Source organism: Amphiura filiformis, chromosome 11 (assembly GCF_039555335.1).
Source record: "Amphiura filiformis chromosome 11, Afil_fr2py, whole genome shotgun sequence".
Taxonomy (NCBI): Eukaryota; Metazoa; Echinodermata; class Ophiuroidea; order Amphilepidida; family Amphiuridae; genus Amphiura; species Amphiura filiformis.
In genome coordinates this window covers 3,677,718-3,704,093 of record NC_092638.1, presented here as the reverse complement: position 1 = coordinate 3,704,093, position 26,376 = coordinate 3,677,718, and the positions used below count along the sequence as shown (strand labels likewise).

At 35.6% G+C, this 26,376-nt stretch overlaps 1 protein-coding gene across 3 annotated transcripts in view; it reads left to right on the top strand.

The window, feature by feature from the left end:
• The window catches only part of LOC140164233 (indoleamine 2,3-dioxygenase 2-like), a 46,035-nt gene extending 19,694 nt beyond the window's left edge, over positions 1–26,341 (top strand). The window contains exons 1-13 of one of the 3 annotated variants that reach the window (XM_072187490.1): positions 2,161–2,342; positions 8,343–8,438; positions 9,479–9,598; positions 10,096–10,229; positions 10,617–10,737; positions 11,457–11,553; positions 12,343–12,394; positions 12,746–12,821; positions 14,717–14,795; positions 15,858–15,950; positions 22,777–22,873; positions 23,925–23,995; positions 25,524–26,341. In XM_072187490.1, coding sequence (XP_072043591.1) covers positions 2,259–2,342; positions 8,343–8,438; positions 9,479–9,598; positions 10,096–10,229; positions 10,617–10,737; positions 11,457–11,553; positions 12,343–12,394; positions 12,746–12,821; positions 14,717–14,795; positions 15,858–15,950; positions 22,777–22,873; positions 23,925–23,995; positions 25,524–25,585 — 1,182 coding nt within the window. In that variant the 5' untranslated portion in view covers positions 2,161–2,258 and the 3' untranslated portion in view covers positions 25,586–26,341. Of the gene's footprint in view, positions 1–2,160; positions 2,343–8,342; positions 8,439–9,478; positions 9,599–10,095; positions 10,230–10,616; positions 10,738–11,456; positions 11,554–12,342; positions 12,395–12,745; positions 12,822–14,716; positions 14,796–15,857; positions 15,951–22,776; positions 22,874–23,924; positions 23,996–25,523 lie in introns of those variants that run through there. The other 2 variants (XM_072187491.1, XM_072187492.1) reach the window with 2 other exon arrangements.
• Positions 26,342–26,376: the final 35 nt, after the last annotated feature.

The window sequence follows — 26,376 nt, the reverse complement described above, 5'->3', positions numbered from 1 at the left end:
GTTTGCTTGTGGACGGGACCAAAGTTCGTCACAGCTTTTGTGTACTCTTCACTGGCTTCCGGTTAAGTGTACGATTTCCTTCAAATTTTAAATTTGTCATTATATACTCAAAATGCTGAAATAATACTAGTAATAATTATCGGGAATGGTTTCTGTCCACTTTAAGCTGAAATAACGAGGTAAAGTGAAAGAAACACTGCTTGTTATTTTGACCGTTTAACACGCAGTTCTATGGGTGAACATATGTCATAATTCTTTGAATTATGACTTTATGTCGAACTTTGCTCTGTTTACCTACAAACACAACAAATTTGGCTGATTCCATTTAGGTGCAAGTTGTGACATGTGTAAACATTACAAATATGCCAAACAATCAGGTTTGAAAAAAATTAACCAAATTTATATTATAAGATCGTACATTATGACTTTAAGTACAAGATTCTGTTATATATCTATAAATGTCTTCATGATCTATATAGCTCCAAGCTATCTTACCAATGATCTTGTTATGTACAATGTTCCAGATGGCAGTGATGACTCTAGGCGTCGACTCCGTTCTTCTTCTGATGTTACCAAGCTTGTTGTTCCACGCTCGAGGCGAACGGCTGGTTACACAAAGTCTACCCTCACTTCTTTTGTTAATCAAGTCTTATTAGTCTAACAACCATCTATTGTTACCATGCACCCAGATGATGTATTTTTCTAGTCCCTAGTACACAAATTGTGTTGTTCCCCAAACGAAATATCGTCCCAAGGGTTCTTAGTTCCAAAATGATTCCATGTATCACACCGACACATAATTGATGTGGATTTGTTTTGCTGAAATCCTGAGGTTTCAAGCACAGGCATAACTGACCAAAACAACAGGCGCAGCAGAACATCAGTGGCGGATCTAGAGCAGTCAGCGAGGGGGCTAATTTGAGAAGAAAATACAATGAAATGTAAGAAATGTACGCGGAGCGGTCATAATGTCGCACTTGCGCGACGCAGGGGGTGTCTGAAGGGCGATGTGCGCCCTCAGAAGTAAGAAACTTTTGCAACATGAAGACCTAAATTGAAAAAGCCGAAAATTTGTGAAATGAGCGGTCCATGCAGCCTTTTTATACATAAGACCTAAATTGGAAGATGTTGAAAGAAGAGCAAAAATGGTCATTTGTTTATCCACTGCACAAGGGGGTGTATGGGGGTGTTCCCCCATCAGAAGTTTGAGAATTTTGCAAAATGAAGGTCCGATTGAAGCCATTTTGGTGCATCATTTTAACACTATTTAAATCAATTGCTTTAAACTGAAAAAAAAAATGGCCCGAACTCAATTTGCAAAACTTGAGACTCGCAATTACGAAAGCATGCATGGATTATTTGAGAGCTCGCAGACAAAAATACGGAGCCCGGGTTTTTGAAAATATTATTTCTTGCACAGCCCCTAAATAGCAAAGCAAGCTATATATTAAAACGAAAATACAAACACGTAAACAATACCATGACTTTTCCAACGATCATTATGTGGTGTTTTTCGTTAAGTACAAGATAGGCTTAGGAATCAGGGGGCTGGGGGGGTCAGTCCCTCAATAATTTTGGTGCGGGGCTGGAATACCTTTCAGCCCCCCAATAATTCTAGGTGAAGTTAAGAAATTGTGATAAAATAGAGGGAAAATGGGTGTTTGTGACCTATATTTTGAACCCCCTCGCGCACCCCCGGGGTAGACCACCAAAGTTTTTCAGGTTTCAGGCCCCCTCCCCAATGTTGAAAATCTTCCTATAAGCCAATGTACAAATTCGAAATAATAAGACAAACAAAGAGACAAACAAAATATAAACATGTTGTTTAAGGACCCCTCTTCATTTTATTGAAATTCAGTTATAACCTTCCAAAAATATGTCTAAAAAGGTTTTGTGATAGAGGGGCCTACCTCTAAGAACAAAAAAATAAAAAAGGATTCCCCCTTTCGAGGCATTATTGTATATACTGAAACAGCTCCAAGGGTGGGTATTTACACCGTTTTTGCGATAAAAAATAGAAAAAGCCCCTCTGCCCACTTATTTGTTGAAAACCCGGACGTGAAACATGTTTTTACTCTACTTGGCCTAATGTTGGAATAAACTAAGGTCATTTCAGGTCAATCGTAAAATCAATTCCATCACAACATTTTTGGAGTTCTGCTGACGAGGATGTGTTTCTCCACATAGTCTCAGTTATTTTTGTGTTGAAAGACTGTTTGAACTTAACGTTATTAAACTTAGACGGAACAAAATACACCATGGCTTCTGATGTTGGTGATGTTCCACGACTTGAAGATTATCATGTGTCGAAAAAATTTGGATTTCTACTTGAAGATCCACTGGTAAGTTTGCGTTCTTATTATTAATAATAACATGATTCATGTAAATGCTATATACTCGTATGATTATGTAGTAATAATAGTAAAAGTATTATTATTATTATTATTATTATTATTATTATAGTTATTATTATTATTATTATTATTATTATTGTTATTATTATTGTTATTATTGTTATTATTATTATTATTATATGCTTACAATAATGACGGTCAAAAAAGTTTGATTGAGCCAATAAAGTTTTATTTATTTTTCAATTAACCAAACAATCAAAAAAGTGTACAATAATTATGAGCCCTGGGGAGGTTAAATTGGGGGTGTAAGACATTTTTGGCGAGCCGAGGGGGGGGGCAAGCGATTCTTGCTTGGTTCATGGTGGCGCGCCTGTTTAATAAAACGCTTTATAATGGCTTATAATGGCTTCAAAAGGAGGGGCAGCATTTTGGCGGGCCGAGGGGGGGGCAAGCGATTTTTGGCAGGCCGAGAGGGGAGGGGGCAAGTGATTTTGGAAATTTTACCCCCATTGTGGGTTCATAAGGGGTGGTGCAATAATGCAATAATCATGTGTCCCCCCGGGGTGGTGAATTCTCAAAATGGTCTGCCAAAAGTCGCTTGCCCCCCAGCCGTGCCAAAAATATTTGCCCCCTCTTTTGACGTGCCAAAAAACCTTAACCCCCCCTTCCAGGCCAAAAAAATCATTGCCCCCCCTTACCAATGGGAGATTTTGGGGAACCTGAATTTACAACCTTAAATTGTCTTACCATATCGTTATGAACACGGCAGAGTGCCGAATACGCAAAATTGCTGTTCTGAGTAAACGGCGTTTCAAAATCTTGGTACCATTCCATTGGTCCTTCTAAAAATTTAGAACATTCGTGAGCAATCATTTGTAATGTATATCATAAAAGTAAATTTACACGAATTATTGGCAATACTTGCATGTTCTGAAATAATCAATATATCCCTCAAAACGCGTTTTAACAGCTATTCGGCTTTATGCTCCCAGCAAACACAAAAAACGTTTTAAATAAGTTATATTTTGGGCTTTGGTTTAGGTAAAAACGTTTTAATAACATTAAAATGTCGGGTTATATAAATGTCATGAAATCGTTTTGTATGAAAACACACTACAACAATATTTTAAAAATGTTTTGGAAATGTCATTGTAAACTATTTTTGCAAACATTTTTTGGCCAAATATTTTGTCAACACTTAAATAACGTTATGTTAAAATATTTGCACCCAGCAAACACAGAAATGTTCTTAAAATGTTTTTTACAAAACGTTTAATAACATTTAAATGTCGGGTTATATAAAGGTCGCGAAAACATTTTAAAAACGTTATTGTAAATATTTTGGGCAAACATTTTTTGCAAAATATTTTTAAACCCCAAGATAACATTCTGTTTAAAATGATTTATACCAAGTTTTCAAAAATGTTTTTGGAATGTTATTAAAACGTTTTTATACCCTTTATATAACCCGACATTTAAATGTTTTTTGTAAAACATTTGTGTTTGCTGTGCAGTAAATTACCAACAAATGTTATTTAATGTTATGAAAACGTTTTATACCATTAATGTACCCTTTATATAACCCGACATTTAACGTTTTCTCACAACCTTTTTTAACCTTTTGCGAATGATGTCGAAAATGTTTTGTGTTTGCTGGGCTGCCTCCAAAATGTCTCTACCACTGCGCAGAGAGAGGTCGAATACGCATTCAACTATGTATAAACTATATAGCACGCATTCTTGATTTGGGGCTTTTGTGTAGAAATTACTGTTTGTCCTAAGGCTATGTAGATTTAACTTGCTATATAAGTTATAAATAGTCATCACTGTAATATTTAGCAAAAACTCGAGGATTTTAAAGCAAACATATTTTTCAATTTCACGGGTGCGCACTCACATTATTAAACCACAGCATTATCATGTGGGGAATATTTTGGTATCACTGTATAGAATATACCTACAGCTATACGTTGGTATCAAATATATTAGTATAGGACATGTAATATAGAAGATTCGGGGTTTCCTGCTATACAATACTATAGATCAACATGATTTGTACATTTAAGTATACGATTCGTCTCTCTGCCGAATTCATTTATCGCACTTTGGCGCGATTCGTCCAAATCAAAATTTCAATAACTACATCGATTAGTAAGATTTACCATTAATTTAGGTTTTTTTTTACGATATTTGAAAAAATACAAAATGTCGTCAAAGTCATCTAAGAAAAGTACGTGTTAGCACACAGACTCAACGTGATTTATACTTTTAGCTACTTTTCAAATTCCAAAGTTCAATTTGAAACCCCATTTCTTTACAACTTGCCTCGGGCAGTTACTTGGGTCCACCAAAAGGGTTCGTGATCTTTCATAAATCGAGTGGGACAGGGCATTCTCTACTTAGAAAGGTCATAGACCCTATCGAATTAAAAAACAGAACTGTTCAACAAGAGGAAGAGGCCTCCACAGGGTAATTCGCATCAGGGCTGTCAACTCTCACGCATTGGCCGTGAGTCTCACGCATTGGGTAACTTTCTCACGGTCTCACGCCAAGGTAGTATAATCTCACGCGTAGGTAGTAAATCTCACGCAAAAAGCTGGAAAATGAGCAAAATCTCACGCATCGTCATGAATAATTTGTTGCTCCTACTCCCCACCTCCCACCCCCCGCTTTTCACATTCTGTTTTCTCTCTTTTTTTTTAGGGGGGGGGGGTCACCCTTTACGAACGGTTGTGGAATCGAACTAGAGACCTGCCCTCTGACACTAAGGTTTTGACTTTTAAAACCTGCATCATGGTCAAAAACCGTTTTTTCACATTCGCGTTGCTATAAACATTGCATTACAACAAGTTGCCACAGACCGAGTGACAAACTCTAATGAGCTGTGACATCATCACCCAATTTACATCTCGCTGTCCAATACAATTGGAGCACCATTAGCCTCGTGACATATCATTTACACACAAGTGCGCGAGAAAAGGATTTAATAGTGTATTTACTATACAAATAACCACTTTCCTTGCTCCACAGTGTATCGGGAACTAACCCTTTGTTATGCTAAATAGCCTTCTCAATTGTACCTCCATACCTCAGTAAATATCAAAAGAGAAGTTAGCTGTTTTCCATGTCAAAAATGACATGGAATTTCTAGCGCACTTGTTTATAATATTTTTGTAATGGTTTGCCAAATATGGGCATTATAGTGGCGTTCGACCAATGTTTATGAATATCGCATGGTAAATAAAGGAAAAATATCCGGATGGTGTCCAAATTTGGAATATGGTCAATACTATCGAATGAATTTGATATTCTTTATGAATGAACTGTAGTATGAATGGTAGCACGCCGCCATACACAGCTTTGATTCACTACGAAATTACATCGGTACCTTAGTTCATTCATTCATTCATTCATTTTATTTTTCATCATCATCAATACATATAGAGATAAACAATGTGGAATATAATGATGTGATGAGGTAGATGCATTACAAAGCCAAAGGCCTGAAAGACAATGCATCACCTTTACATTAAATAATATGTAAGTTTAGATATTTACACAAGAAAGAAAAATCAGTAAATAAAATTCCCTTTAAAAGGGAAAGCCAGCCTCAATGTAGAAGAGGTCTTGTAATTAGTTTTGGTCAATGTGAAAGGCATTTTTAGGATCACGCTTACATCTACATGACAGTCCACCAAACCATCAACGATGAGAACATGCACACTGAAACAGCAGAAAACATTAATTCCTAATCTCATGTCAACTCTTTTAATTCATTACATGTACTCCAAATTGTTCTGGTCTGTTTGTTTTGTTGTTGTTGTTGTTGTTGTTGTCGTTGGTTTTTTTTGTCTTTTCAGCTTTTTACCCACGATATCTCAATTTCCAATTTTGTAATACCAGAACTTACGAACTCAATATCTTCGCTTAGGAATGTCCGATTTCACTGCTTTCGATATATACACTGCCGGTTTGAGTTAACTTACATGTACATTTTATTTTAAAATAACTTAATTAATTCGCAATGTATAGTTTAAGCCTACTATATTATAATAGATAGTGGCCAGCACATTTATAAAGGACTGGTTACTCACTACAATCTTCACTCTTAAACTGTGTTTTTCTGAATGTGCTGATCATGTTGATTGCTAGTCGGAAACTCCTGCGAAGCTATGGACATGGCATCTTACATACTCCATTCTATAACAGTCTGCCTAGTGCCTTGTGTGTTTTCTCTTCAATCATTTTGTTGAATGTAATTTTATGAATCAAATAGTTATGTGTCATTTTATTTATAATAAAGAAGTTATTAAATTAATAAAGCAAGACAATTTATTTATCTATAAGTGCATGTCAAATGGGGTACATTGTTCAATACTATATGCATAAATTATGCCCATATTATAGCTAGGCCCTAAAACTTTATTTTGCATCGGATTTTTCCCGTTGAAAAGACACAACTGATGTTTATGATAGCAACCATTTCATCAATAACATTTTGAGTCATTTTTATCCATAAAACGACACAGGATATGATAGATAACTACTTTCACATCAATATGGTCCATATGATCACAGATTGTTGAGAATCTGTGATATGATCCGGGGATATGATGAAGATTTTGATTCTATAGATCTGTTATCAACATGATATCACGCTGTTCAGTGGTCAAGGAGTAAGGACCCCCGGTCAAGGACACTGATAGGACATCATAGGTGATGTCAGATTTTCTTCTGCTGACCATATGATGCTATATATATTAACTATTATTGTTACATTTAGGCCTTTAAACTTTTAAAGTCATAATTAATTAGTTCAAACATAACTTTGGTAATACTCACTCGTTTTCGTTCGTTGAAACGGCAAAACATACTTACTTTTCCTAACAAATCGAATTAAAATATTTAAAAAAAATTTAACCACAAAAAGTAAAAAAAAAAAAATCATTCCAATACCACTAAAATATAATCTCTTGAGTAAACTGACCCCAAACCTGAAACAGGTACCAGCCCCGAATGGGCTGGCGAAAACAGAAACAAGACAACACGGAACCCATCTTGAATATCACTTATATACATTAACGAGGCAAATTAATGCAAAAATCTTTTTTTAAAGTGTTTATAAGTAACAACTTCAGTAACTTGTACAACAGAGTATAAACAGAAATATTACTTGCATGCGATAATCAAGAGTTAGTGATCACCTTTAATGATTCTAATAATACCAGTTTTGAATTTGGAGATGCAATTTGCTTCTTTGACTTCTTTTGGTAAGCTATTTCACAGCCTAGGGCCAAGTGACAAAACATTATTAAGTCGATGGACCTCGGCCCGATAATCATTTTACCTCCTTTTTCGAAACTGGTATTATTAGAATCATTGAAGGTGATCACTATAAACTCTTGATTATCGCATACATGTAATATTTCTATTTATACTCTAGTTGGCTTTTATGCCTTTATGTTTTTTTTGATATTTTTGGCATGAAATATGAAGATAACATATTCAAATCAATAATAATTGTGATACTTTGGCCTAAATACATTTTGTTTAGCCCTTGAGTGTCTGATTATTACGTAATTATGGAATTGTGTCACCTGTTGACGGAATGAAAAAAAAATGTATAAAAGCATTCCTTTTTATTAATTTGCTTCAAGTGAAAGAGGTCTGAAACCAAAAGTGATGCATAAAAAGCCTATGTAGAAAAGTGCAAGTGGCTGTATTTCTCAGTGAAGATGATATACGATAACAACAAAACCCCGTTCACTTGATGCATAACTAATCAGTCAATGTTCCAAACTTTAAAACAAGAGAATTGATCAAGCTGTTTTTGGATATTACCAAAATGTCTTAGAGGGGACGTACTTTTTTTGAACCGTTTATCAGACATTTCATGCCCAACTGAAACGATATCAATTCGATATCGTAATTTTGTTTGTTTGTCAAGTCAATTGTTTGAGTGTTGGTTTATTATTTTGTCACTCACAGACGGATCTGCCTGAATATTTTCAGCCATGGATGAGATTGGCCAGAAATATGGAAGCCATGATCAAGAACGAAACAATCCGAGAAGAGATACACCAGGTATAATGCCTTCAAAATTAAAACTATAATTTATTTTAACGATTTATTTTAACCATTATACGGTACATTGGGGTTCCTGCCAGTGTCCTGCAGTCAGAGCATGATTGCGGAAATACTCACTGAAAATTTAAAGCCACAAATAGGAGGCCATATTTATTAATTGTCAGAGCATATAATAGACATGACACTGTTTTCCAAAGGCTCACGATGCATTGTAAGTTTCCTCTAAATTTGCAAGTTATACTACCTGACTACAATACATATGCCAAACCAAAATTAAGGAAGATTGTTGAGTATTGGAGAAAAGTATTGGGCTATACTGTTTAGTGTGTATGCCTACAGCAAAGCCCACCATGTCCACTTAAATTTTAAAACTTTTCCAAATATTATGATAGTTTCTAGTTATCTAGTATAAAACAGATTCACAAATAATCTATTAAATGCTATAGACTTGCTACTTTAGTATACAGCATAATGATTAGAATAAGATTGTGAATAGGCTACTTGAATAAAAGTTAGTTCAAGGGAAATTCACATGATGGGTGACCCTAGTATTTTGTGGCAAGATCCAGGTTATAGGGATTATACTTGCGTGCCATATCCCTTTAAGGGGATTTTTTATTAGGCCTGCTAAGTCAAACCAAGAAGCATGTCATTTCCATTTGTGATCGAAACTGAAAGAAATTGAAAGATTTAGATAATGATTTAAAGTAAACGTTAATAAATCGCATACCGTATCGGGATTTCGCTATAGACTTAAACAGATACCATAAAACACAATGTTGTAAACAACTTAAAATATTTAGGCAAAACAGTAATATTTTCTATCTTTTTAGATCGGGCTCAGTAATAAAATAGAATAGAAATAAAGGGTGTAGTATTATCCTTTACACCTATAATGTGTCCTAGGTAGTAAAAATGTTTAAATAATGGGTTCGGCTGCGCCTCAACCATTATTTACATTTTGACTGCCTCGGATATATTTTTGGGTGTTTAAAGGATACGGCATTACCATAATACTTTACTATTCTATCATATAGATGCCACTTTTGGACCACACTCGTCTAGCTAACCACCGGGAACAACGATTAGCTCAAGTTGCGTTGAGTTTCATGATGCAGGCATATGTCTGGGTGTTTGGTGAAGATGGTGTACCCGCTGTAAGTTACTTATACAATAATATCATCTGAAACTTTACTAATCCTACACCAACAAAGAGCACGTTTTTTAGACCTGAAAGCACATCAGACATCGAATTGCATTTTTTTAAATGAGGAATGTCCTTCTGATATCAAATAATGTTGTTGTTTTTAATTCGCGATATGATACACATTTTGTGGCCAATGATTAAAAATTGATATTTTGGATTTTTTTGGGTTGGCAGAAGCATTTACAAAGAGATACTAGTAATAATACGAAATAATCCATATCTAAACAAAGTAGTAAACTGAACTTCTCATGTCAGTTTCGTTTGTGACGTAGGCTTAATAAAAACGGAAATAGTCAAAAGATGGAAGATTTGAAAGTTATTATACTTAGTTCTCAAGGTTGATATGATGATTAAATTTTTATGATCTGTCCGCAGAGATGGAACATTTGTTTGCATCTAATATTCGACAACTGAACATAATATATGTTGTTACCTTCCATTTTCAAGGTTCTTCCCAAACAAGTTGCAGTTCCATTGGCAGGGGTATGCGAGCATCTGGGAATGCTACCATTTATCACCAACATGGCGTATGGGCTAGCAAATTGGAAACGGAAAGATCCTACAAAAGCTCCAGATCTCGAGTAAGTCAACAACATTTCTGTTACAACTTTGAAAATGTTAATTCGTTGATAGTCTCATTGCAGTGATTGATGAAACGTCGGTTTCTAATGGTTAGAAAGACACCGGTTTTCAATTTGACTTTTATTCTGCGCTTTTACGCTTTGCAAGACGCGCATCGGCATTTTGAGATTAAAACAGAAAATTTGGAAAAAAGCAAAATATTTATATTGTTATAACACTACATAAATCAATGAAAAGTTACTTTATTTTCTAGGCCTACAGTTTTACTAAAACATGTTTGAATATATTAAAATATTTTGGGAAAAGACGTAAAAGGAAAAAAAAACCCCACAATTTATGCAAAAACAAACCTAAATTCAATTTTTGTGTTAAATGCTATTCCATAGAAATTTGGAGACCATCATCACACTTAATGGTGGCAATGATTTTTCCTGGTTGCTCAGTGTCTATGTTACCATGGAAATGGATTGCGGACCAGCATTAGGAGCCATGGTGGATGCTCAACAGGTCAGTGAGACGTTCTAAAAGTTCCCGGACAGATGGTAATACGTCTTGTGATACAGTTGTTGTTCGGGCTGGGTTACTGTGGTGGATGAGGGGAGGGGAGGGGGGAGGTCAATAGAGAGATTACGATTTCAAACGAACGTGGAATCTATTCAAAACCACTCTCCACTGACGGGATTTTGGAATAGATTTCACGTACGTTCGCAATCTCTTTATCATGTGCGGTAGTCCTACTTTCGGGCTACGTTGAGTTCGCGCTCGGTCCAACCTTCGGGCCGACAGGCCGAGCTTGCGTTTCCGTGAGGGCCACAGGCCCTGAATACTTATCGATTGGTTCCAAACAAATTATTTGAACCGGTGTCCTTCACCGTAATCATGACGCAGTGCAGTCCATTCAATCAAATTTGACCGTAGTGCATTTTGTTATGTGTGTGAGACGAACTGTCGCGGTAGATTGCAATCATGCTTTTGTTGAATGTATTTGAGTAGTCCGCTATATTTACGGTATGAAACGTCACATGTACAACCTCTATATGAGCGGTTGTGATCACCCATTTTAGCGCCCGAATAGTTTTTTAAACACTTTTAGCTCAGAATGAATGATTTCGTTATTAAGACTCCATTTATTAATAAATTTGAAATTGTATGGCAATCTGGACTTTTAAATTCACAAGATACTGAAACAGAACAGGTAGACGAATGCAATTATTTCTAATTCACAGGCTGTTAAGAATAATGATACGCCGAAATTAACGGAGGCCTTAGAAATAATGGAGCTGTCCTTGCAAAATATGAAGAAAACTCTGAGTCGAATGTACGGTAGGTCTCAATTAATTTAATCAAACGCATGAAGATATTTCAAATGAGAGGCGACGCGCCTTCCACGCTAATATTTTAGAGGGAGGACACAGTAGCGTAGACAGGGGTGAGCCGGTTGGGTGTTGTACCTCATAGCAATTTTCAGTGATGAAAATGGGGACGGCAAAGAGAACAAATTAAAATGACTAAAAATGGGTCGGAAAATTGACGAATGGGGAAGAAGTTTTGACTTTGCCCCATCGCATTAAACAGCTGGCTACGCTGCTAGGAGGACTCTCGCCTTCCATCTAAGTGTTGAAATATAGTCTCACCCTTCCACCGAACCTTTATCCCCATTTTTAAATGGAACCTCCTAATCCGTAACGTTGACTAACTAAAGTAAATAATGATCAAATAAAGTCATTTCTAAAACGCTAGTCTTTTGTTATTTGGTAAGTGCTGCCTGTATCCCAACCATGTGACTTAAGGGCAGGTTAATACTATAAATGAACGTCGAATATTTGAATTCGTTATTTAATTGATTTTTATTTTCTGTTAATTAATGATGATGAGTTCCTGAACGCGGCGGTAGAACAGGGCACCTTATGCACCTTCAAATACACACAACTTCTTTAAAATTAGGTCTTCTTATTTTGTCGAATATTCGACGTATAATAAAAGTATGAATCGGACCAAAAAGCATTTTTAATTCACATTTTGCTTTATGGTTTGTTGCCTTTATCTCAAAATCATATCTGGCAGTGTTCCTGCTTTTTGCTCAAAAATACTTAATTTTTATTTCGTTTACAGAGCAATGTGCACCGGAAGTGTTTTACAAAGATATTTGGCCGTACTTTCACGGGTAATGTACTTCCCCTATCCTGGACGATGTCGGAAAATAATAGGGTTTGTGGGCGATGTCGGAAAATAATGGGGGTTTGTAATTGATGGTTTATTACGATCCCTGAGGATCGATTTCTCTAGGTATTACGATTTTTTGAAGGGATAACTTCGATATTAAAAAGATTCCTCTAATCAGAGGTTTTTGATTTTTTTTAATTAGCAAAATGTTTGTCAAGTTATCTTTTTAAACCTGTATATTTTAACCAAATTTTTGTTTAAATATGAACAGCCTTATTAATGGTTGAACAACCTTATGCATAATATGTATGTGTTACGTTTCATCGTGCAGTTTGTTTTCCTTTAATTGCAGTTTCAATAGTGATGCGTTTATAAACAAGGGTCTCGGAGGACTGATATACGAAGGTGTAAGCCCGGAACCAAAACAGGCAAGTTACGGCTAATAAAACTGCAACCCCATATAAAAACACAATATCGGCAAATAAGTAACAAAAGTGATACTTGGGTAAGAGATCTAGACACTAGGATCCACAACATGCTCGTCTATCAGGGGCACAGTTCTAAAACCCTAATACATTTGTACATTCATTGAATGACCTTTGAAAATGTGGGTACAAAAAATCATACTCTGCAACTTGAGGTCAAATTTCACACTATGATTGTGTAATTGAGGTTATTGGACTATGCCATTGGGATGAGGCTATTGTGGTCCATAGTGAGGGCAACTCCATACGAGAGCGGAATGTGCATCAATACACATCAATGTGATTTCCCACGCTTCTTGCAACACACACCCACTCACTTTATATAGTATTGCAACCACTTCCAAAATAACAAATATACCGTAGCTAGGATTTATTGGGGTGCGACCTTCTCATAAGCGGACCTTCTGTGATTTAACCCTAACTCTCCTGTATACTACAAAATACTACTTGATATATGCGCTGTTCGTGCGTGCATCCCACGTGGTGTGATGACGCAATCGCCCTAAGTGATATATAGGCACGGTTTCGCTGGCCAGCGAAGCCCAAGACCCATGGCAAAGTGTCGCCGACCGAGTGCTTGGCATGCGAGGGGTCTCGGGATCGAATCCCACCCAGAGCAAACAACTTCTTTCTTTCTTTTTTCTCTTTATTCGTTCCTTCTTTCCCTTCCCGTCGCCAAAAAGCCCTTGGGCGGTTAGGGTTAAGGGGTTATTTTCAACAATTTTACTCAAAAAAGTGGACCTTTTCATTCGCATTGGCATTTGGTCACATTAATGTACAATAGACTACGAAAACTGTAAAGATAAAAAAAGACCCTAAGAATAACATATAAACCTAGCTCCTTTGTATTATTTGTAAATAGAGGGTGACGTTAATATCGACTATTTAAGGTTGCAAATTTGACGAATTGCGTTTGATATGGCACTTATATTGATTTAGGATCTTTAACCCCAATATATTTGCCCATTCATTGAATGACCTTTGAAAATTTGGGTACATACTTTGGCCAAATTGAGTTAAGCATGGGAAATTGTTGCTAAACATAGGCCTGTCATATGCATGAAAGAACAACTCAAATTCATTCTCTGTGTCTATTGGGCATGTGAAAAATAGCATGTATGAACGAATCACCCAATTCCATGATTTGAGTCTTGTAACACATTGATTGAAATCCAGTATGTATAAAAGTTCACTTGTAACACATTCATTGCTAGAGAATGACTTTTGAACAAAAAATGGGTTTAATAAAGGAAAGTGTGTGGTTTATATTACATGGCAGAATGCTTATCAACATTATACATACCTGTGTGCTTTATTTTGTATTATCTTACTAGTGGTAATCTCATTCTAACATTGTTGTCTTTGTATATGATTCAAAAACCAAAAGTCCAAAATTTAAAATGAACCCTACGAAGTCCCTGAAATGCTAATCGTCATACCTAATACAGGTTAATCCACTCATTTGCACGTAACACTTACCATATTGACCAGGTAAATCTAACTGAAGGAATTAAAATGATACACGGGTTTTTCTCTCAAAATAACTTCGCATGGACTTAGGTTGCTGTTGTATTCATGTATTCAATATTGAGGTTATTGAACTATGCCATTGGGATGAGGCCATTGTGGTTCGTAGTGTAATCGGCATTATGCAAACATTTCAATAATTTTCATTATTGATAAACTGCAACTAAAAGGCTACTTAAGATACACAAAATGTTATCAATTACATTCATTCAATTCAATTGCAATGCATTTTTGTACAAGATCAGATTTGCGTACGGAGCTACGTTTATATTTTATATTATATTCTATACCTCTTTTTTGTGTTTTCACAGTTTATTGGAGCCAGTTTTGCACAATCGTCGACGATTCAAAGTTTTGATGCCGCTTTGGGCGTAGAACTGGGAACATTAAGTAAACATACTTTTATGTCTTTGGGTGTGGGGATGTGTTGATGGGGTGGGTGCGTGTTAAGGTGGGCTTGAAAGTGATGGGGATAATTGAAAATAACTGCTGCAACTTGAAATACAATTGTCTGACTGCGCCTGTTGTAACGACATATTAGAGAGATTGCGATGGTGCGTGACACGTGTGTTGCCCATGCGTTTAAACGACGTTGAAAACGGTGTTAAATATTGCTAGTCTCAGTTCCAAACTGGATTGTGCTAATTCGTCACGAAGGGGAACAAGGTGGCTGGAACAAAGACTGATATCTTATCTGGTCGATAGAGGGCAATGTGATTGAAATTTTAATGGTTACTGACTCTCTGCCTAATTCAATACAGCATGCTTTTGATTTCGACTAAAAACCAAGGTTAATATGCTGCTTAAACTTAATTGTATTTTTGTGCTCCCCAAACAGGATAGTTGCCAAAACATATATTTTGGTAGATTAAAAACCACTACATCCATATATCATGTCTTTACTTTCAAAATGAGACCTTTTCATGCTGAAAATTAGGCGCGTTTCACGAACTTCGACATGTCGTAAAATCAGAATATTTCCAAGTAAGCCCATGCGTTTTATACGCTGGTGTCCAAAATGCGAAATCTATGTCATTTTTTATACGGAAAGTATCACACACATTTCAATATCTGCGTGTGGACATCGCCTAATGAAATCAGTTTTTAACACATCACTGTAGCTTTATTGTTAATATGATTTGTTACAAACAAGAAGGATCATAATAATAATTAGACTTTCCTTCGTATGTTCACTATCCTTGACTTTCTTTAACAAATTATAAAATTGGCAAATTTCGTGTATTTTCAACGATGTATCCACGGTCATATCGAACGTGCAAAATCATCAAAACTGGCTAAATACGCGGCCTCGCTTTGACACAGGAGAGTGGTTATAAATCGCAATCTCTCTATTGTATTATACTCAATACTCAAAAACTGAGCTGAGCTCAATATTACCCCAATTGTCTTTCCAGCCCAACAAAATCTTTGTTGCTTTCTTCAATGTTTCAGAAACTAAAGTGGAAGAGACTCGTGGATACATGCCCCCAGCTCATCGTGAATTTATCATTGCACTGTGGCATGGACCATCGATTAAGACTTACGGTATGTCAGAATAGGTCTGTAAAGTGCGCTTCAGACTCCGTATTGTACGTACAATATTGTATGTACAATATTTTTCGTGACGTCAGAAAGTATTGCACGTACAATAAAAAGTATGTACCGGCAAAATATATATTTTGCCACAATCATTGGTTGCTTAATTGATACGGAGTTGCCAAATTTCTAAGAGTGGTAAATTTAGTGCAGTGTTCGTGCACGGAATGATGAACATCTTTTTATGTCTTCTTGTATTCAACTGTACTTGAATTATTATATAATCAATGGGCACCTTTAAAGTTAATAATATTAATACTGATATTAATAAAAAAAAAATTAAAATTGTAATAATAATATAAATGGCACATTCAGTTCTTATTTATTTATTTATAGGTTCATTTATTTAGGCCTATTCTATTTGTTTATTTATTTATTTATTTATTTATTTATTGATTACTGATTGATTAATTGATTTAGAGATTAATTTATATTTAGTCATATATTGATTTAGTCAGTTTCTTAAGTATTATTTATAGGCCTGTAGACCCGGATGCAACGCCTTCTATACTTTTTCATTAATTATAGGCCTATTAATAGTAATGCGTTGAGATTTTAAAAAGTAATATCCGCCTTTATTTCTTTCTTTTTGAAATGATATACTCGTTACAAAACAAATCAGCATGGAAAACTTTTTTTTCGTCAGAGGCGTCCAAAACACCACAGTTAAGCGTCCAAAATTGTAAGTGGGCTTTCTTTTATTTTACCTCATTATTTCGTTAAAATTACTCGAAAACCCTCCTAAGAGTTGTTACTAATAAACATTTCATAATTTTGGGCAAAGAATAGCCAAATAGTTGACCGTATATTTGCATCAATATTTGACTGAAATCGTATATTAGCATTACCGTCCCTTCGTGGCTTTATTGCAAGCCAAAGTGCTGCTAAATGTGAAACGCGATTACTTAAAATATTGAAAGAGTTTCAACTATACGAACATATTTCTGAAATATGTCTCTCTGATTGGTTGATTATCAAGAGGATTACGGCATCCTCAAAGCCTCCTGCTGTAATTCTCTATTCGATATCTATTATAGGACCGATCTTTTGAAATCCATACAACCGTGTCAAATGAAATAGTCTCGAATCATAATTTGTGCACGATACAACGTTGATAGGCCTACCGTACGTCAGATTTCGGAATTTTATTGAAAATAGGCATAAATTACATTGAACAGGTTGAATGCTGGCAAAAGTAGACAAAATAACTATGGGTCGAATTTACATTAATCAGTGTCCTGGGCCTGGGTAACATTTAGGACTCCTTCGCATTCTAAAACAATACTTCACCAAATGTCCTTGCTTTCATTTTCTCATTTAATTTGTTTTAATTTTAATTAATTTCTTTATCCACTGGCTCTGTGGTAAATCCGGTATTGCCAAATATTTCTCGTCCGTTATCCGTGTTAATCTATTTATTTATTAAAATGCACCATCTATTAAATTCCTGTAATACAATGTATAGGCCTAGTGTATTTGACAACAAAGTTGTTTTTATTTTTGATTGGAATTTGGGGTTCCAATTTACAAGTGGTCTGTTTTTACACGATTTCATATATAAAATATGTTTGGGCATGGCGGAATTAGTATATGATTAAAAATAGACATACTCTTAGGCCCCCTTTTTTAATGTTTGTACATTATTAATATTAATATTAATATTAATGTACAAAATGCAAACGAATGTGTATATATTTGATTGTTTTGTAAACATTAAATTTGATGTTTACTCATAATTATGTCTGGAAAGTCAGGGATAAAACTAAGGAGTATCGGTATTTAGTTTCCTGGGAAAGTGGATCAGATGAGCAGTGAGTAAAAACATTCCCTCTAAATGTTTATTTTATTTTTATTTTTTAATGAATTTATTAGGCCTACTGGTAAAGTGCAGAAAACCTCAAAACGCACTCTAGGATTTTTCATCAGCAGCAGTAGAAATTTCTCTTGCATAGATTTTCGGGTGACCTCGCTTGGATTTAGCAAACAATGAACCGTCAGGGTTTTATATTATATAGCGCGTTATTTAATCTGATTCAACTCGTCGTGGCACGTATATTTATTGGACGTGCAATACTTTTTGACGTCACGAAAAATATTGTACATACAATATTGTACGTACAATATGGAGTCTGAAGCGCACCTAAGGTGATTGTCAGTATAGGCCTGTAAGGTGATAACCTTCAAGTTAGCTCAATCGATTAGGCGAACCCTGGCGGTGCCTAATACGCTCTCGTGGATTATTTAGTTAGCTTGAAATTCCCCTGGACAAGGAACTTACTGCTAATTGTTTCGTTGGAACCCGTACGAAACTCGGGGAGCTGATCCTGGTTGCGAAGGTTATTTGTGGAATGTCTAGGGTGTGCGCTCTTGAAGCAGCAAAGTCCCTGAATTGTTGTTAAATGGTTTATGGAATGATGTAGGCCGTAGTGGTCAGCGACAAATTGTAAAATGAGCTGAGGTTTGTGGACCAACGTCTGGGCGTTGTGCCTGTGCGTAACGCACTATAAATCACCTCGCTTTTTTATTTGCTTAGATGGTTATTGTTGTGTTTGCCATTGTTATGTTATTTCCTTAATAGTGTAATATTAATATATATCAACATAAATCATCATCATCATCATCATTATCATCATCATCATCATCATCATCATCATAGTCATTCCGCCCTATCTTTATTCTCTTCCATTTTACTCTTTCACTTCTTGCTCTCTTTTTGTTCAATCTTCACCTCTGAACTGAAGGTGGCGTTCAAACAGAGATTTTAGTCAAGACCTGTCATGACTAGTCAGGAACGAGACAACTTTGTTTTTCGCTCACGCAGAAATGTAGCCATCATTATAAACATGACCAGTTGTGTCATAAATGTTTCTGTTGAAAAAACCCTCAGTCTTCCGCCTCTCTCCTTCATCCTCATCCTCCTCTTTGTCTTTTGTTACGGTATCCGTTTATTAAGTTTACAGCCAACTTGTCATGTTTTGCACTCATGACATAAAAATTTTGTTTACAACGGCACTATACTAGGAATTTCAATTGAAAAAAACATGGCTTTCAACAGCTGTGCACGATCCAACCGTGATCAGTGGACTTCGGGTATATATATATAAATGCGCTTTTATAAATGCGCACGTGACATCTACAAGTCACCATACCGTGTTCAACGATGTAAGGTACCCGGATGTACACAAATTCCACACGCAAAAGTATAGGCGAAAATGACAGGTTACAAGGAAAAATCGTTTTTGCAAAATAGTGGCATTGATTGCAAAGTGCAAAATAATTTGACCCGAAACATAAACTCTTTATTTGGATTTTCCATCACGGAAAAAAAAAATTAATGACGGAAAAGCTAGATATAGCTGATTTAAAAACTTATATTTCATTATTTCCGTGCTGAATGGGCGTGGCAATCGGCCATATTGATGACGAAATGTGACTCTTACTGGCATTAAGGTCAGAACTGAGTAGCTGCCGATGATGTTATTTGATAATTTTTGCGCGTGATGATAGGAAACTTAGGGGGCTGTCATTTTCTTCGGAAGGAATGGGTCATGGATTTATTTATTTGGGAGTCAAGATAAGTACCCCCCCGTAGTGCCACCACAGAACATACCCCAGACCCTAATTTTAACGTAAATTGACGAAATTGTAACTTTAGCCCTATTCGGAATAATGATCCTCTCGAACTAATAGATGTTCCCGCCTGACCTCCTCAACCCTAACTTACTCATTCGCTGGCTCACAATAAAGTATCAAAATGGACAAAAACAAATTCAAAATGTGTTTTTTTACCTTTTTGTGTCCCCCATGCTAAATCGGTAATCTGTACACCCTCTGACGTACAATTTAGAGTATAAACACGTAGATGACTGTACATTATCTAATCATCCCGGCTGGAAGATGTTGAGGAAGACTCGTATACAATACATCACACTCATACGTTATATGACAATTTGACGTACAATCACGTATGTAAATCATGGTTTATTGGGCTAGTATCGTATGGTGAGTTAGATCGTCATACACATTATTGTCATGGTATATTGTAAATGTATACGTCAATTTTGTTCAGTTTGGTTCAAACGGCTTATAAAGTTTTACTTTACACGGAAGGGGAAACTTAGCAAAAACAACTAATTTATGAGTGTAAAAGGGGGGAGGGAGGGTGGGGTTTTGTCTAGCCGAAAGGGGGAACAAATATATTTATAAAATTATAAGTAAGGCGAAGAAAAAAAGAAACGCTGTTCTACGGGCGGACGGACCTTTCAAGTAGGGTCGGTCGGTCGGTCGGTTTTTTTTAAATAACCCAAAAAATCACCAAAATCTGTAAATAATTTGCAATTTGAGAAAATACAAAAAAACAAATAAATAAATAAATAAATAAATAAATAAATAAATAAATAAATAAATAAATAAAAATTAGTTATGTTTGTACATGGGGGGGTGCTGTGCAATAATCATGATCCTTCAATATCCATGATTTATCCTTGCAAATTTATAGCATCGAACCTCCAGCCAATGTTCCGTGCCAGTGCTAGCAACGAAACAAGGTCACAATTGTAGCCACTCCCTCAATGGTCGCCATTTCAGTGATTGACAGTGATGTAATGCAAAGATGGCGCTAGCCATCTGGTCACGTGCGCATTTATAAAAGCGCATTTATATATACAACCGAAGTCTACTGGTGATCGTATATCGCGTATTTCAAACTACAACGCGAACCCACGGCCTTGGATACATATTATTCAACCAATCACGAGTGCGTTGGCATGGTTAGATTCACTTTGGCGTTACGCACGCACAGTCGCACACGCTGGCGTACATCGCGCAAACAATCACTCTATGTCAGGCTGTGTTCATTCAATTGAAATGTCTACTTTAGGAAAGAATATAATACCTACTATTGCTCAATGAGTACGTAATCTTCGTCTTGTACAGGGTTAAGAAACTTTCCGTGTCGATGAGAATGTCACACTCTACCCCACCCAACACACTACGTTTTCACGACGTTCGCAGAAGTTGTGCTTAGGTTGTCATCTACGTTGTAAATACGTAAATTTGTAAACTCGTATTGTAACAATTATTTTCGACGTTGATTTTCGGACGTTGATATTAACGCCATTATGACATTGTTTTGACTTCAAGTTGTGAATGTATTATTCGAACGTCCCTATTAGCCTAAGTCCTGTCGAACGTTGTAACAACGTATGAATAATACGATCACAACTTGACGTCGAAACAACGTCAACACGAATACGAGTTTCATACAACGTTGTAACAACGTAAAATTGTTGGCTGAGACATCAGTATAAACATCAAAGGAAAAGTTAGAACAGGCATTAAGTAAAAATCAGTGGTATGAATTGTCTGTGAGGAAGCAGAAGTATTCTGTAAAAAACCTAGGAATAATCTGTAAAGAACAGATATATTCTGCAAAAAAAAACCTGAAATATTTTGTAAAAAACAGAAATTGTCTGTAAAAAACCCAAAAATATTCTGTAAAAAAACCCAGAAATACTCTGTAAAAAGCGACAAACTGACAATTCTGTGAAAAAAACCAACCCAGACAACTCTGTAAAAGAAAACCTGGACAAATCCTGTAAGAAAACTGGACAATTGCTAGCAGTTTTGCCGTTTTTTACGGAATGATTTTTAACATTGTTTCATTTTCTGGTTCTTCGTGATCTTCATCATCATCTTTGTGTTTTGTTTTCACTGTTTGCTTTTATTGCAATGCCATTTCATTGAACCAGATTTATGTGATCTGAAGTGGTATCATGATCATAATTTGTTTAACAATATTAAAACTAATGATTACGTCTTAATACTGGAACTAATTTTGCAACTCACTTTGCTACATAGTGTCCGAAACCATAGGACATGATCAGGCATCTGATTTATGATGGTGGGACGTCAGACGGCGCATACTCATACTGCAGTTACTGTCCGTTTTCCTATACACAATACACAGTGCTCTTACCATTGACGCGTAACCTCTACAAATAGCGTATGTTAGAAGTATGGGTAATTGCCTAGTTAACGTCGCTGTGTGAAAAATAACCGGCCAATATTAAAAGTACTCTTCTAAAATTCTAGAAAATATAGTTTTGTAACATGTCCTAAATTTTTAGCTAATTTAGATGTTTGGAAATATTCGTACTTTGGTGTTTTAGTGTAGGTTATAGGTAATAGTACATTGCCTAGTTAACGTCGCTGTGTGAAAAATAACCGGCCAATATTAAAAATACTCTTCTGAAATTCTAGAAAATATAGTTTTGTAACATGTCCTAAATTTTTAGCTAATTTAGGTGTTTGGAAATAGTCGTACTTTTGTGTTTTAGGAAGGATATATAAACGACAGATAACACCAACAAATATGATGAAATTATTTCCAAACCGTGTTAAGTCTGCAAACCACCATGCTTCTCATTTTCAAGAACGCTGGTTAACAATAAGCAGAGTATTGTCTCATTTCGGAAACAAAAGCCCACACAGAATTTTTCTCTAGCGTTCGCTTTATAATCGTTCACCCAACTGAAACTATAATACCAGCTCATTGCTCCATTGCACAGTAACGCAGAAACATATGTTGTGTGGATTTAACCTGAGAAGATATGATTTAATCAGTTGAGCTGTTTTCAATGAGTGTTATCTTGGTTTGGGTTTAAGTCCTGCAAAGGTCGTGGTGAATTTTACTGTAGACATGACTGCATCATGGATGAGTGTGTCGTAACGTATACATGACTGCATAATGAGATAAATGTCAAACTATTTTCAGTTGAAAGCGGTAACAACAAGGAGCTGCAGCAATTGTACAATGGATGCCTGGAAGTACTGACGCAGTTCCGGTCATGTCATATTCAAATGGTCGTAAGGTAGGGTAATGATTGGTTGCAGTTTCTTTGCATTTTGTAGTTTTCTCTTTTTTAGAAGGATTCTGTCATAGGACACCAAACATACAAAGGGGTATAAAAGCACGTTATACAATAACGCCAAGCCATTTTTATTATGGTACATTGCATTTAATACCCAATACCCAACTATATACTAAAAAGGAATTTTTTGTCAGTTTACTTAAGGTTGGTCTGAACCCTGGAATTATGGAAACTTTCGGGCCTCATAACTTCTAAATTGTTGGTCTAAAGTATATAAAAGTATACATATTTAGAATGGCAAAGACTTGATAAGTTCATCTGTGAGGTCAAATTTGGGCCAAAATGGCACTTTTGGCCTAAAATCCCAAAAATAACGGTTTTTGGCCCACTTCTTTTTTGTGCACCGTAACAAACAAATTCTTGGGCCAAAAGTTTTTTGAAACTAATTTTTAAAAACTAGATCAAAATATCTAGGACCCGTTTTTTCATTTTTTTGAATTTTGACCAATTTCACCAAAAGTATTTGAAATTTGTGCCAAAATCGGGCTTTTTTATGATTTTTTTGAAAAATCAGCATTTTTTGACCATTTTTGGCGCAAATTTCTCAAAGTTAGTCGAAATTCAAAAAAATGAAAAACGGGTCCCAGATATTTTGATCTAGTTTTTAAAAATTAGTTTCAAACAAATTTTGTCCAAGAATTTTTTTGTTACGGTGCACAAAAAGAAGTGGGCCAAAACCATTATTTTAGGGATTTTGAGCCAAAAGTGCCATTTTGGCCCAAATTTGACCTCTCAGATGAACTTATCAAGTCTTTGCCATTCTAAATATGTATACTTTTATATACTTTAGACCAACAATTTAGAAGTTATGAGGCCCGAAAGTTTCCATAATTCCAGGGTTCAGACCAACCTTAACTTACCAAGATCAATATATATATATATATCAAAGAGCAAGGATTTGTGATGTGTCAGATGTGACTGGTTTCATGGGAATGTGTCACATGAGGTCATTATTTTATTTTGTCCCATAATTTGTTTCTGTTTTTCTCAGATATCTGATCATCTTTGATGGAAAAAAAGAAGTTAATCCCAAGTTTCCAAACGCTAGTTCACATTTCACCGGTGAGTATAGATGGATTCATTTATCAATTAATTTGTGGCCACTTTAAAAACAAAGTGGGCACTACCCTACTCTTTTAGCCCTAACCTTTCTTAATCCCAACTCTAATCTAAAACGTAACCCATAAAACCCAAATTTAATCTCTTCGGGAATCCGGCAGTTATTCTAAATTCTTGTTTATTTGCGATTATTCTGAAAGAATTCTTTAATTTTGGTTCTGTCTGATACGGAAATATCTTTACCCGTCTTCCTCTAAAGCCCGTCAAGATCACTGCGGACCAGCCAATACGCTACTCTGCGACGTTTGGAACTTCCCATCAGTCTGAAGGGTCATTAGTCTAAAACCTACAAAAGGGTTCGGGTTTAGGGCATTTTAGGTTAAATGATTATGGTTAGGGTTATATTTAGTGTTAGGTTTAGAGTTAGGATTAGGGCTTAGGATGTAGGTAATAGTCCTGCTTCCTGAAGATATTGTGTGAAAGGTGGAAATAGCACCATTTTTGGAGAAAGCAGCGCAAGGATTTAGGCGTTTGGAGAATTTTGAGGATTTTATTCGCAAGGATATTTATCAATGCAAGTGTACCAAGGACTTCGCTGATTTTCGCAGGACAAGAGAATAAGGATATACATCAGCCGTCCAGAACATTGCAAGAACTTTTTATGATCACCAAGAAGAAGAATGCTGGCTACGTACTAAATAGTTAAAGAGTGATTATATTTGATTATTGTGTATGTGCATTTGTTATCATATATTGTACCAATCATAGGCTTAGATTTTGTTAGCTTAATCAAACAGTGTATTTGTGTTGTGCATTCGTGTGAGTTCTGGTAAAAGGTGATTTTGGCCTTGAGTCAAGTACGATTCATAACACTAGTATGATTTCTAATAGCCCTTGACATCTCGCATTCACATTCATTCACTAGTGCTGTCTAGCTTAATCTTGATCTCATGCATAAATGAATGTGGCATGTTAATATTTAAATTGCATTGCTCAGTGCATGCGCAAATTGGTTTATTGTCTTCTTTTTTACACCAAAAATACTGTAGTGTCTCTCTCTTTTTATTGGATGCAAATAAAATACCATTCCCGGAAAAAACAGAGCAATATCAGTCCGAGGAAACAAGCGTACCGATATTATATAGACAGTAGAAAAAAAGATGAATAATTTCGTTTCGGTTCATACTTCGATTATATGAAACAATTTTTTAGTGTTTTTGACAATAAATTGTCTGGTTTACGACTTTATTTTTTCTTCTTCTTATCTGCTTTATTCTTTTATACAATTATTGTAAATATTTTAACATAAATGTCACTTAATATTACAATCTATTTTACAATAATATCATTTTCTATCTACATGTATATTCATTCTCAGTTTTCGTTTTGTATTTAACATTATTTGGTCAATTCGATATGCAACAATATTATAAGTCTAATCCCGAAAAATAAAATAAAGCAAATCATTGTGCATGTATGCTTTATAACCATAGATCTAATCGTGTATTGACATCATTGTTCTAATTTCCAGAAATAATGGGTTTCCTGAAGAACTTGCGAGATACCACCAAACCAGCAGGTCTTCTTGACTGAAAACAAAAGAAAGTAATCCTGCTGAACCAATCTTTTTGTATGACTAAGGCCCGCTTTATACTTTTTATTCGACGAAGAGTATTCGATTTTTTTGTTATTTAATCTACAGACAAAAATAGTTAAGATACCAGTTATATGCACCCCTGTATATCCTTATAAAGATGATGTCAAAATGAAAACTAGGCGCTTATACCTGTATAATATGTACGTACCCTTTAGCTGTGAAATGATGATCTAAAGGAACGAAATCAAATGCACTTTTAAAACATTAAAATGTTACAATCAATGGAAACCACGGCGATTTTTGATCATCGTGTTTTTACCGATTTCAACGAATGAGGTCTTAAATGCGAGCTATTGGCTACTGGTTCTAATTATGAGATATCTGCCTTTGATTAAGATATACTGGAGTGAAAGGAACTGGTACCTTAATTCTTTTCCGGTCTGTATTCCCATTTCCATTTTGATGACGTAAAATCTGTAATATATTTATACCAGACATTCGCTATCATATATAATTGACTTTCCGCCAACAAACATTCGCTAGCTTAGAAGATAAAAACGAGTTGAAATAGATTAAATAACGATTATTGTTGAACAGTTATTGTATCGAATAATTGGAGTATGACCTTAAGGGCTGGGGTATGAGTATTTGGGCAGTATTTTTGTGGGACATGAGAGCACATACGACATATCGAATTGCATTCTGAATATGAAGAATGTCCTTCTGATATCAAATAATTTTGATTTTTTAAATTCGCGATATATTACATATTTTATGACAAATGATT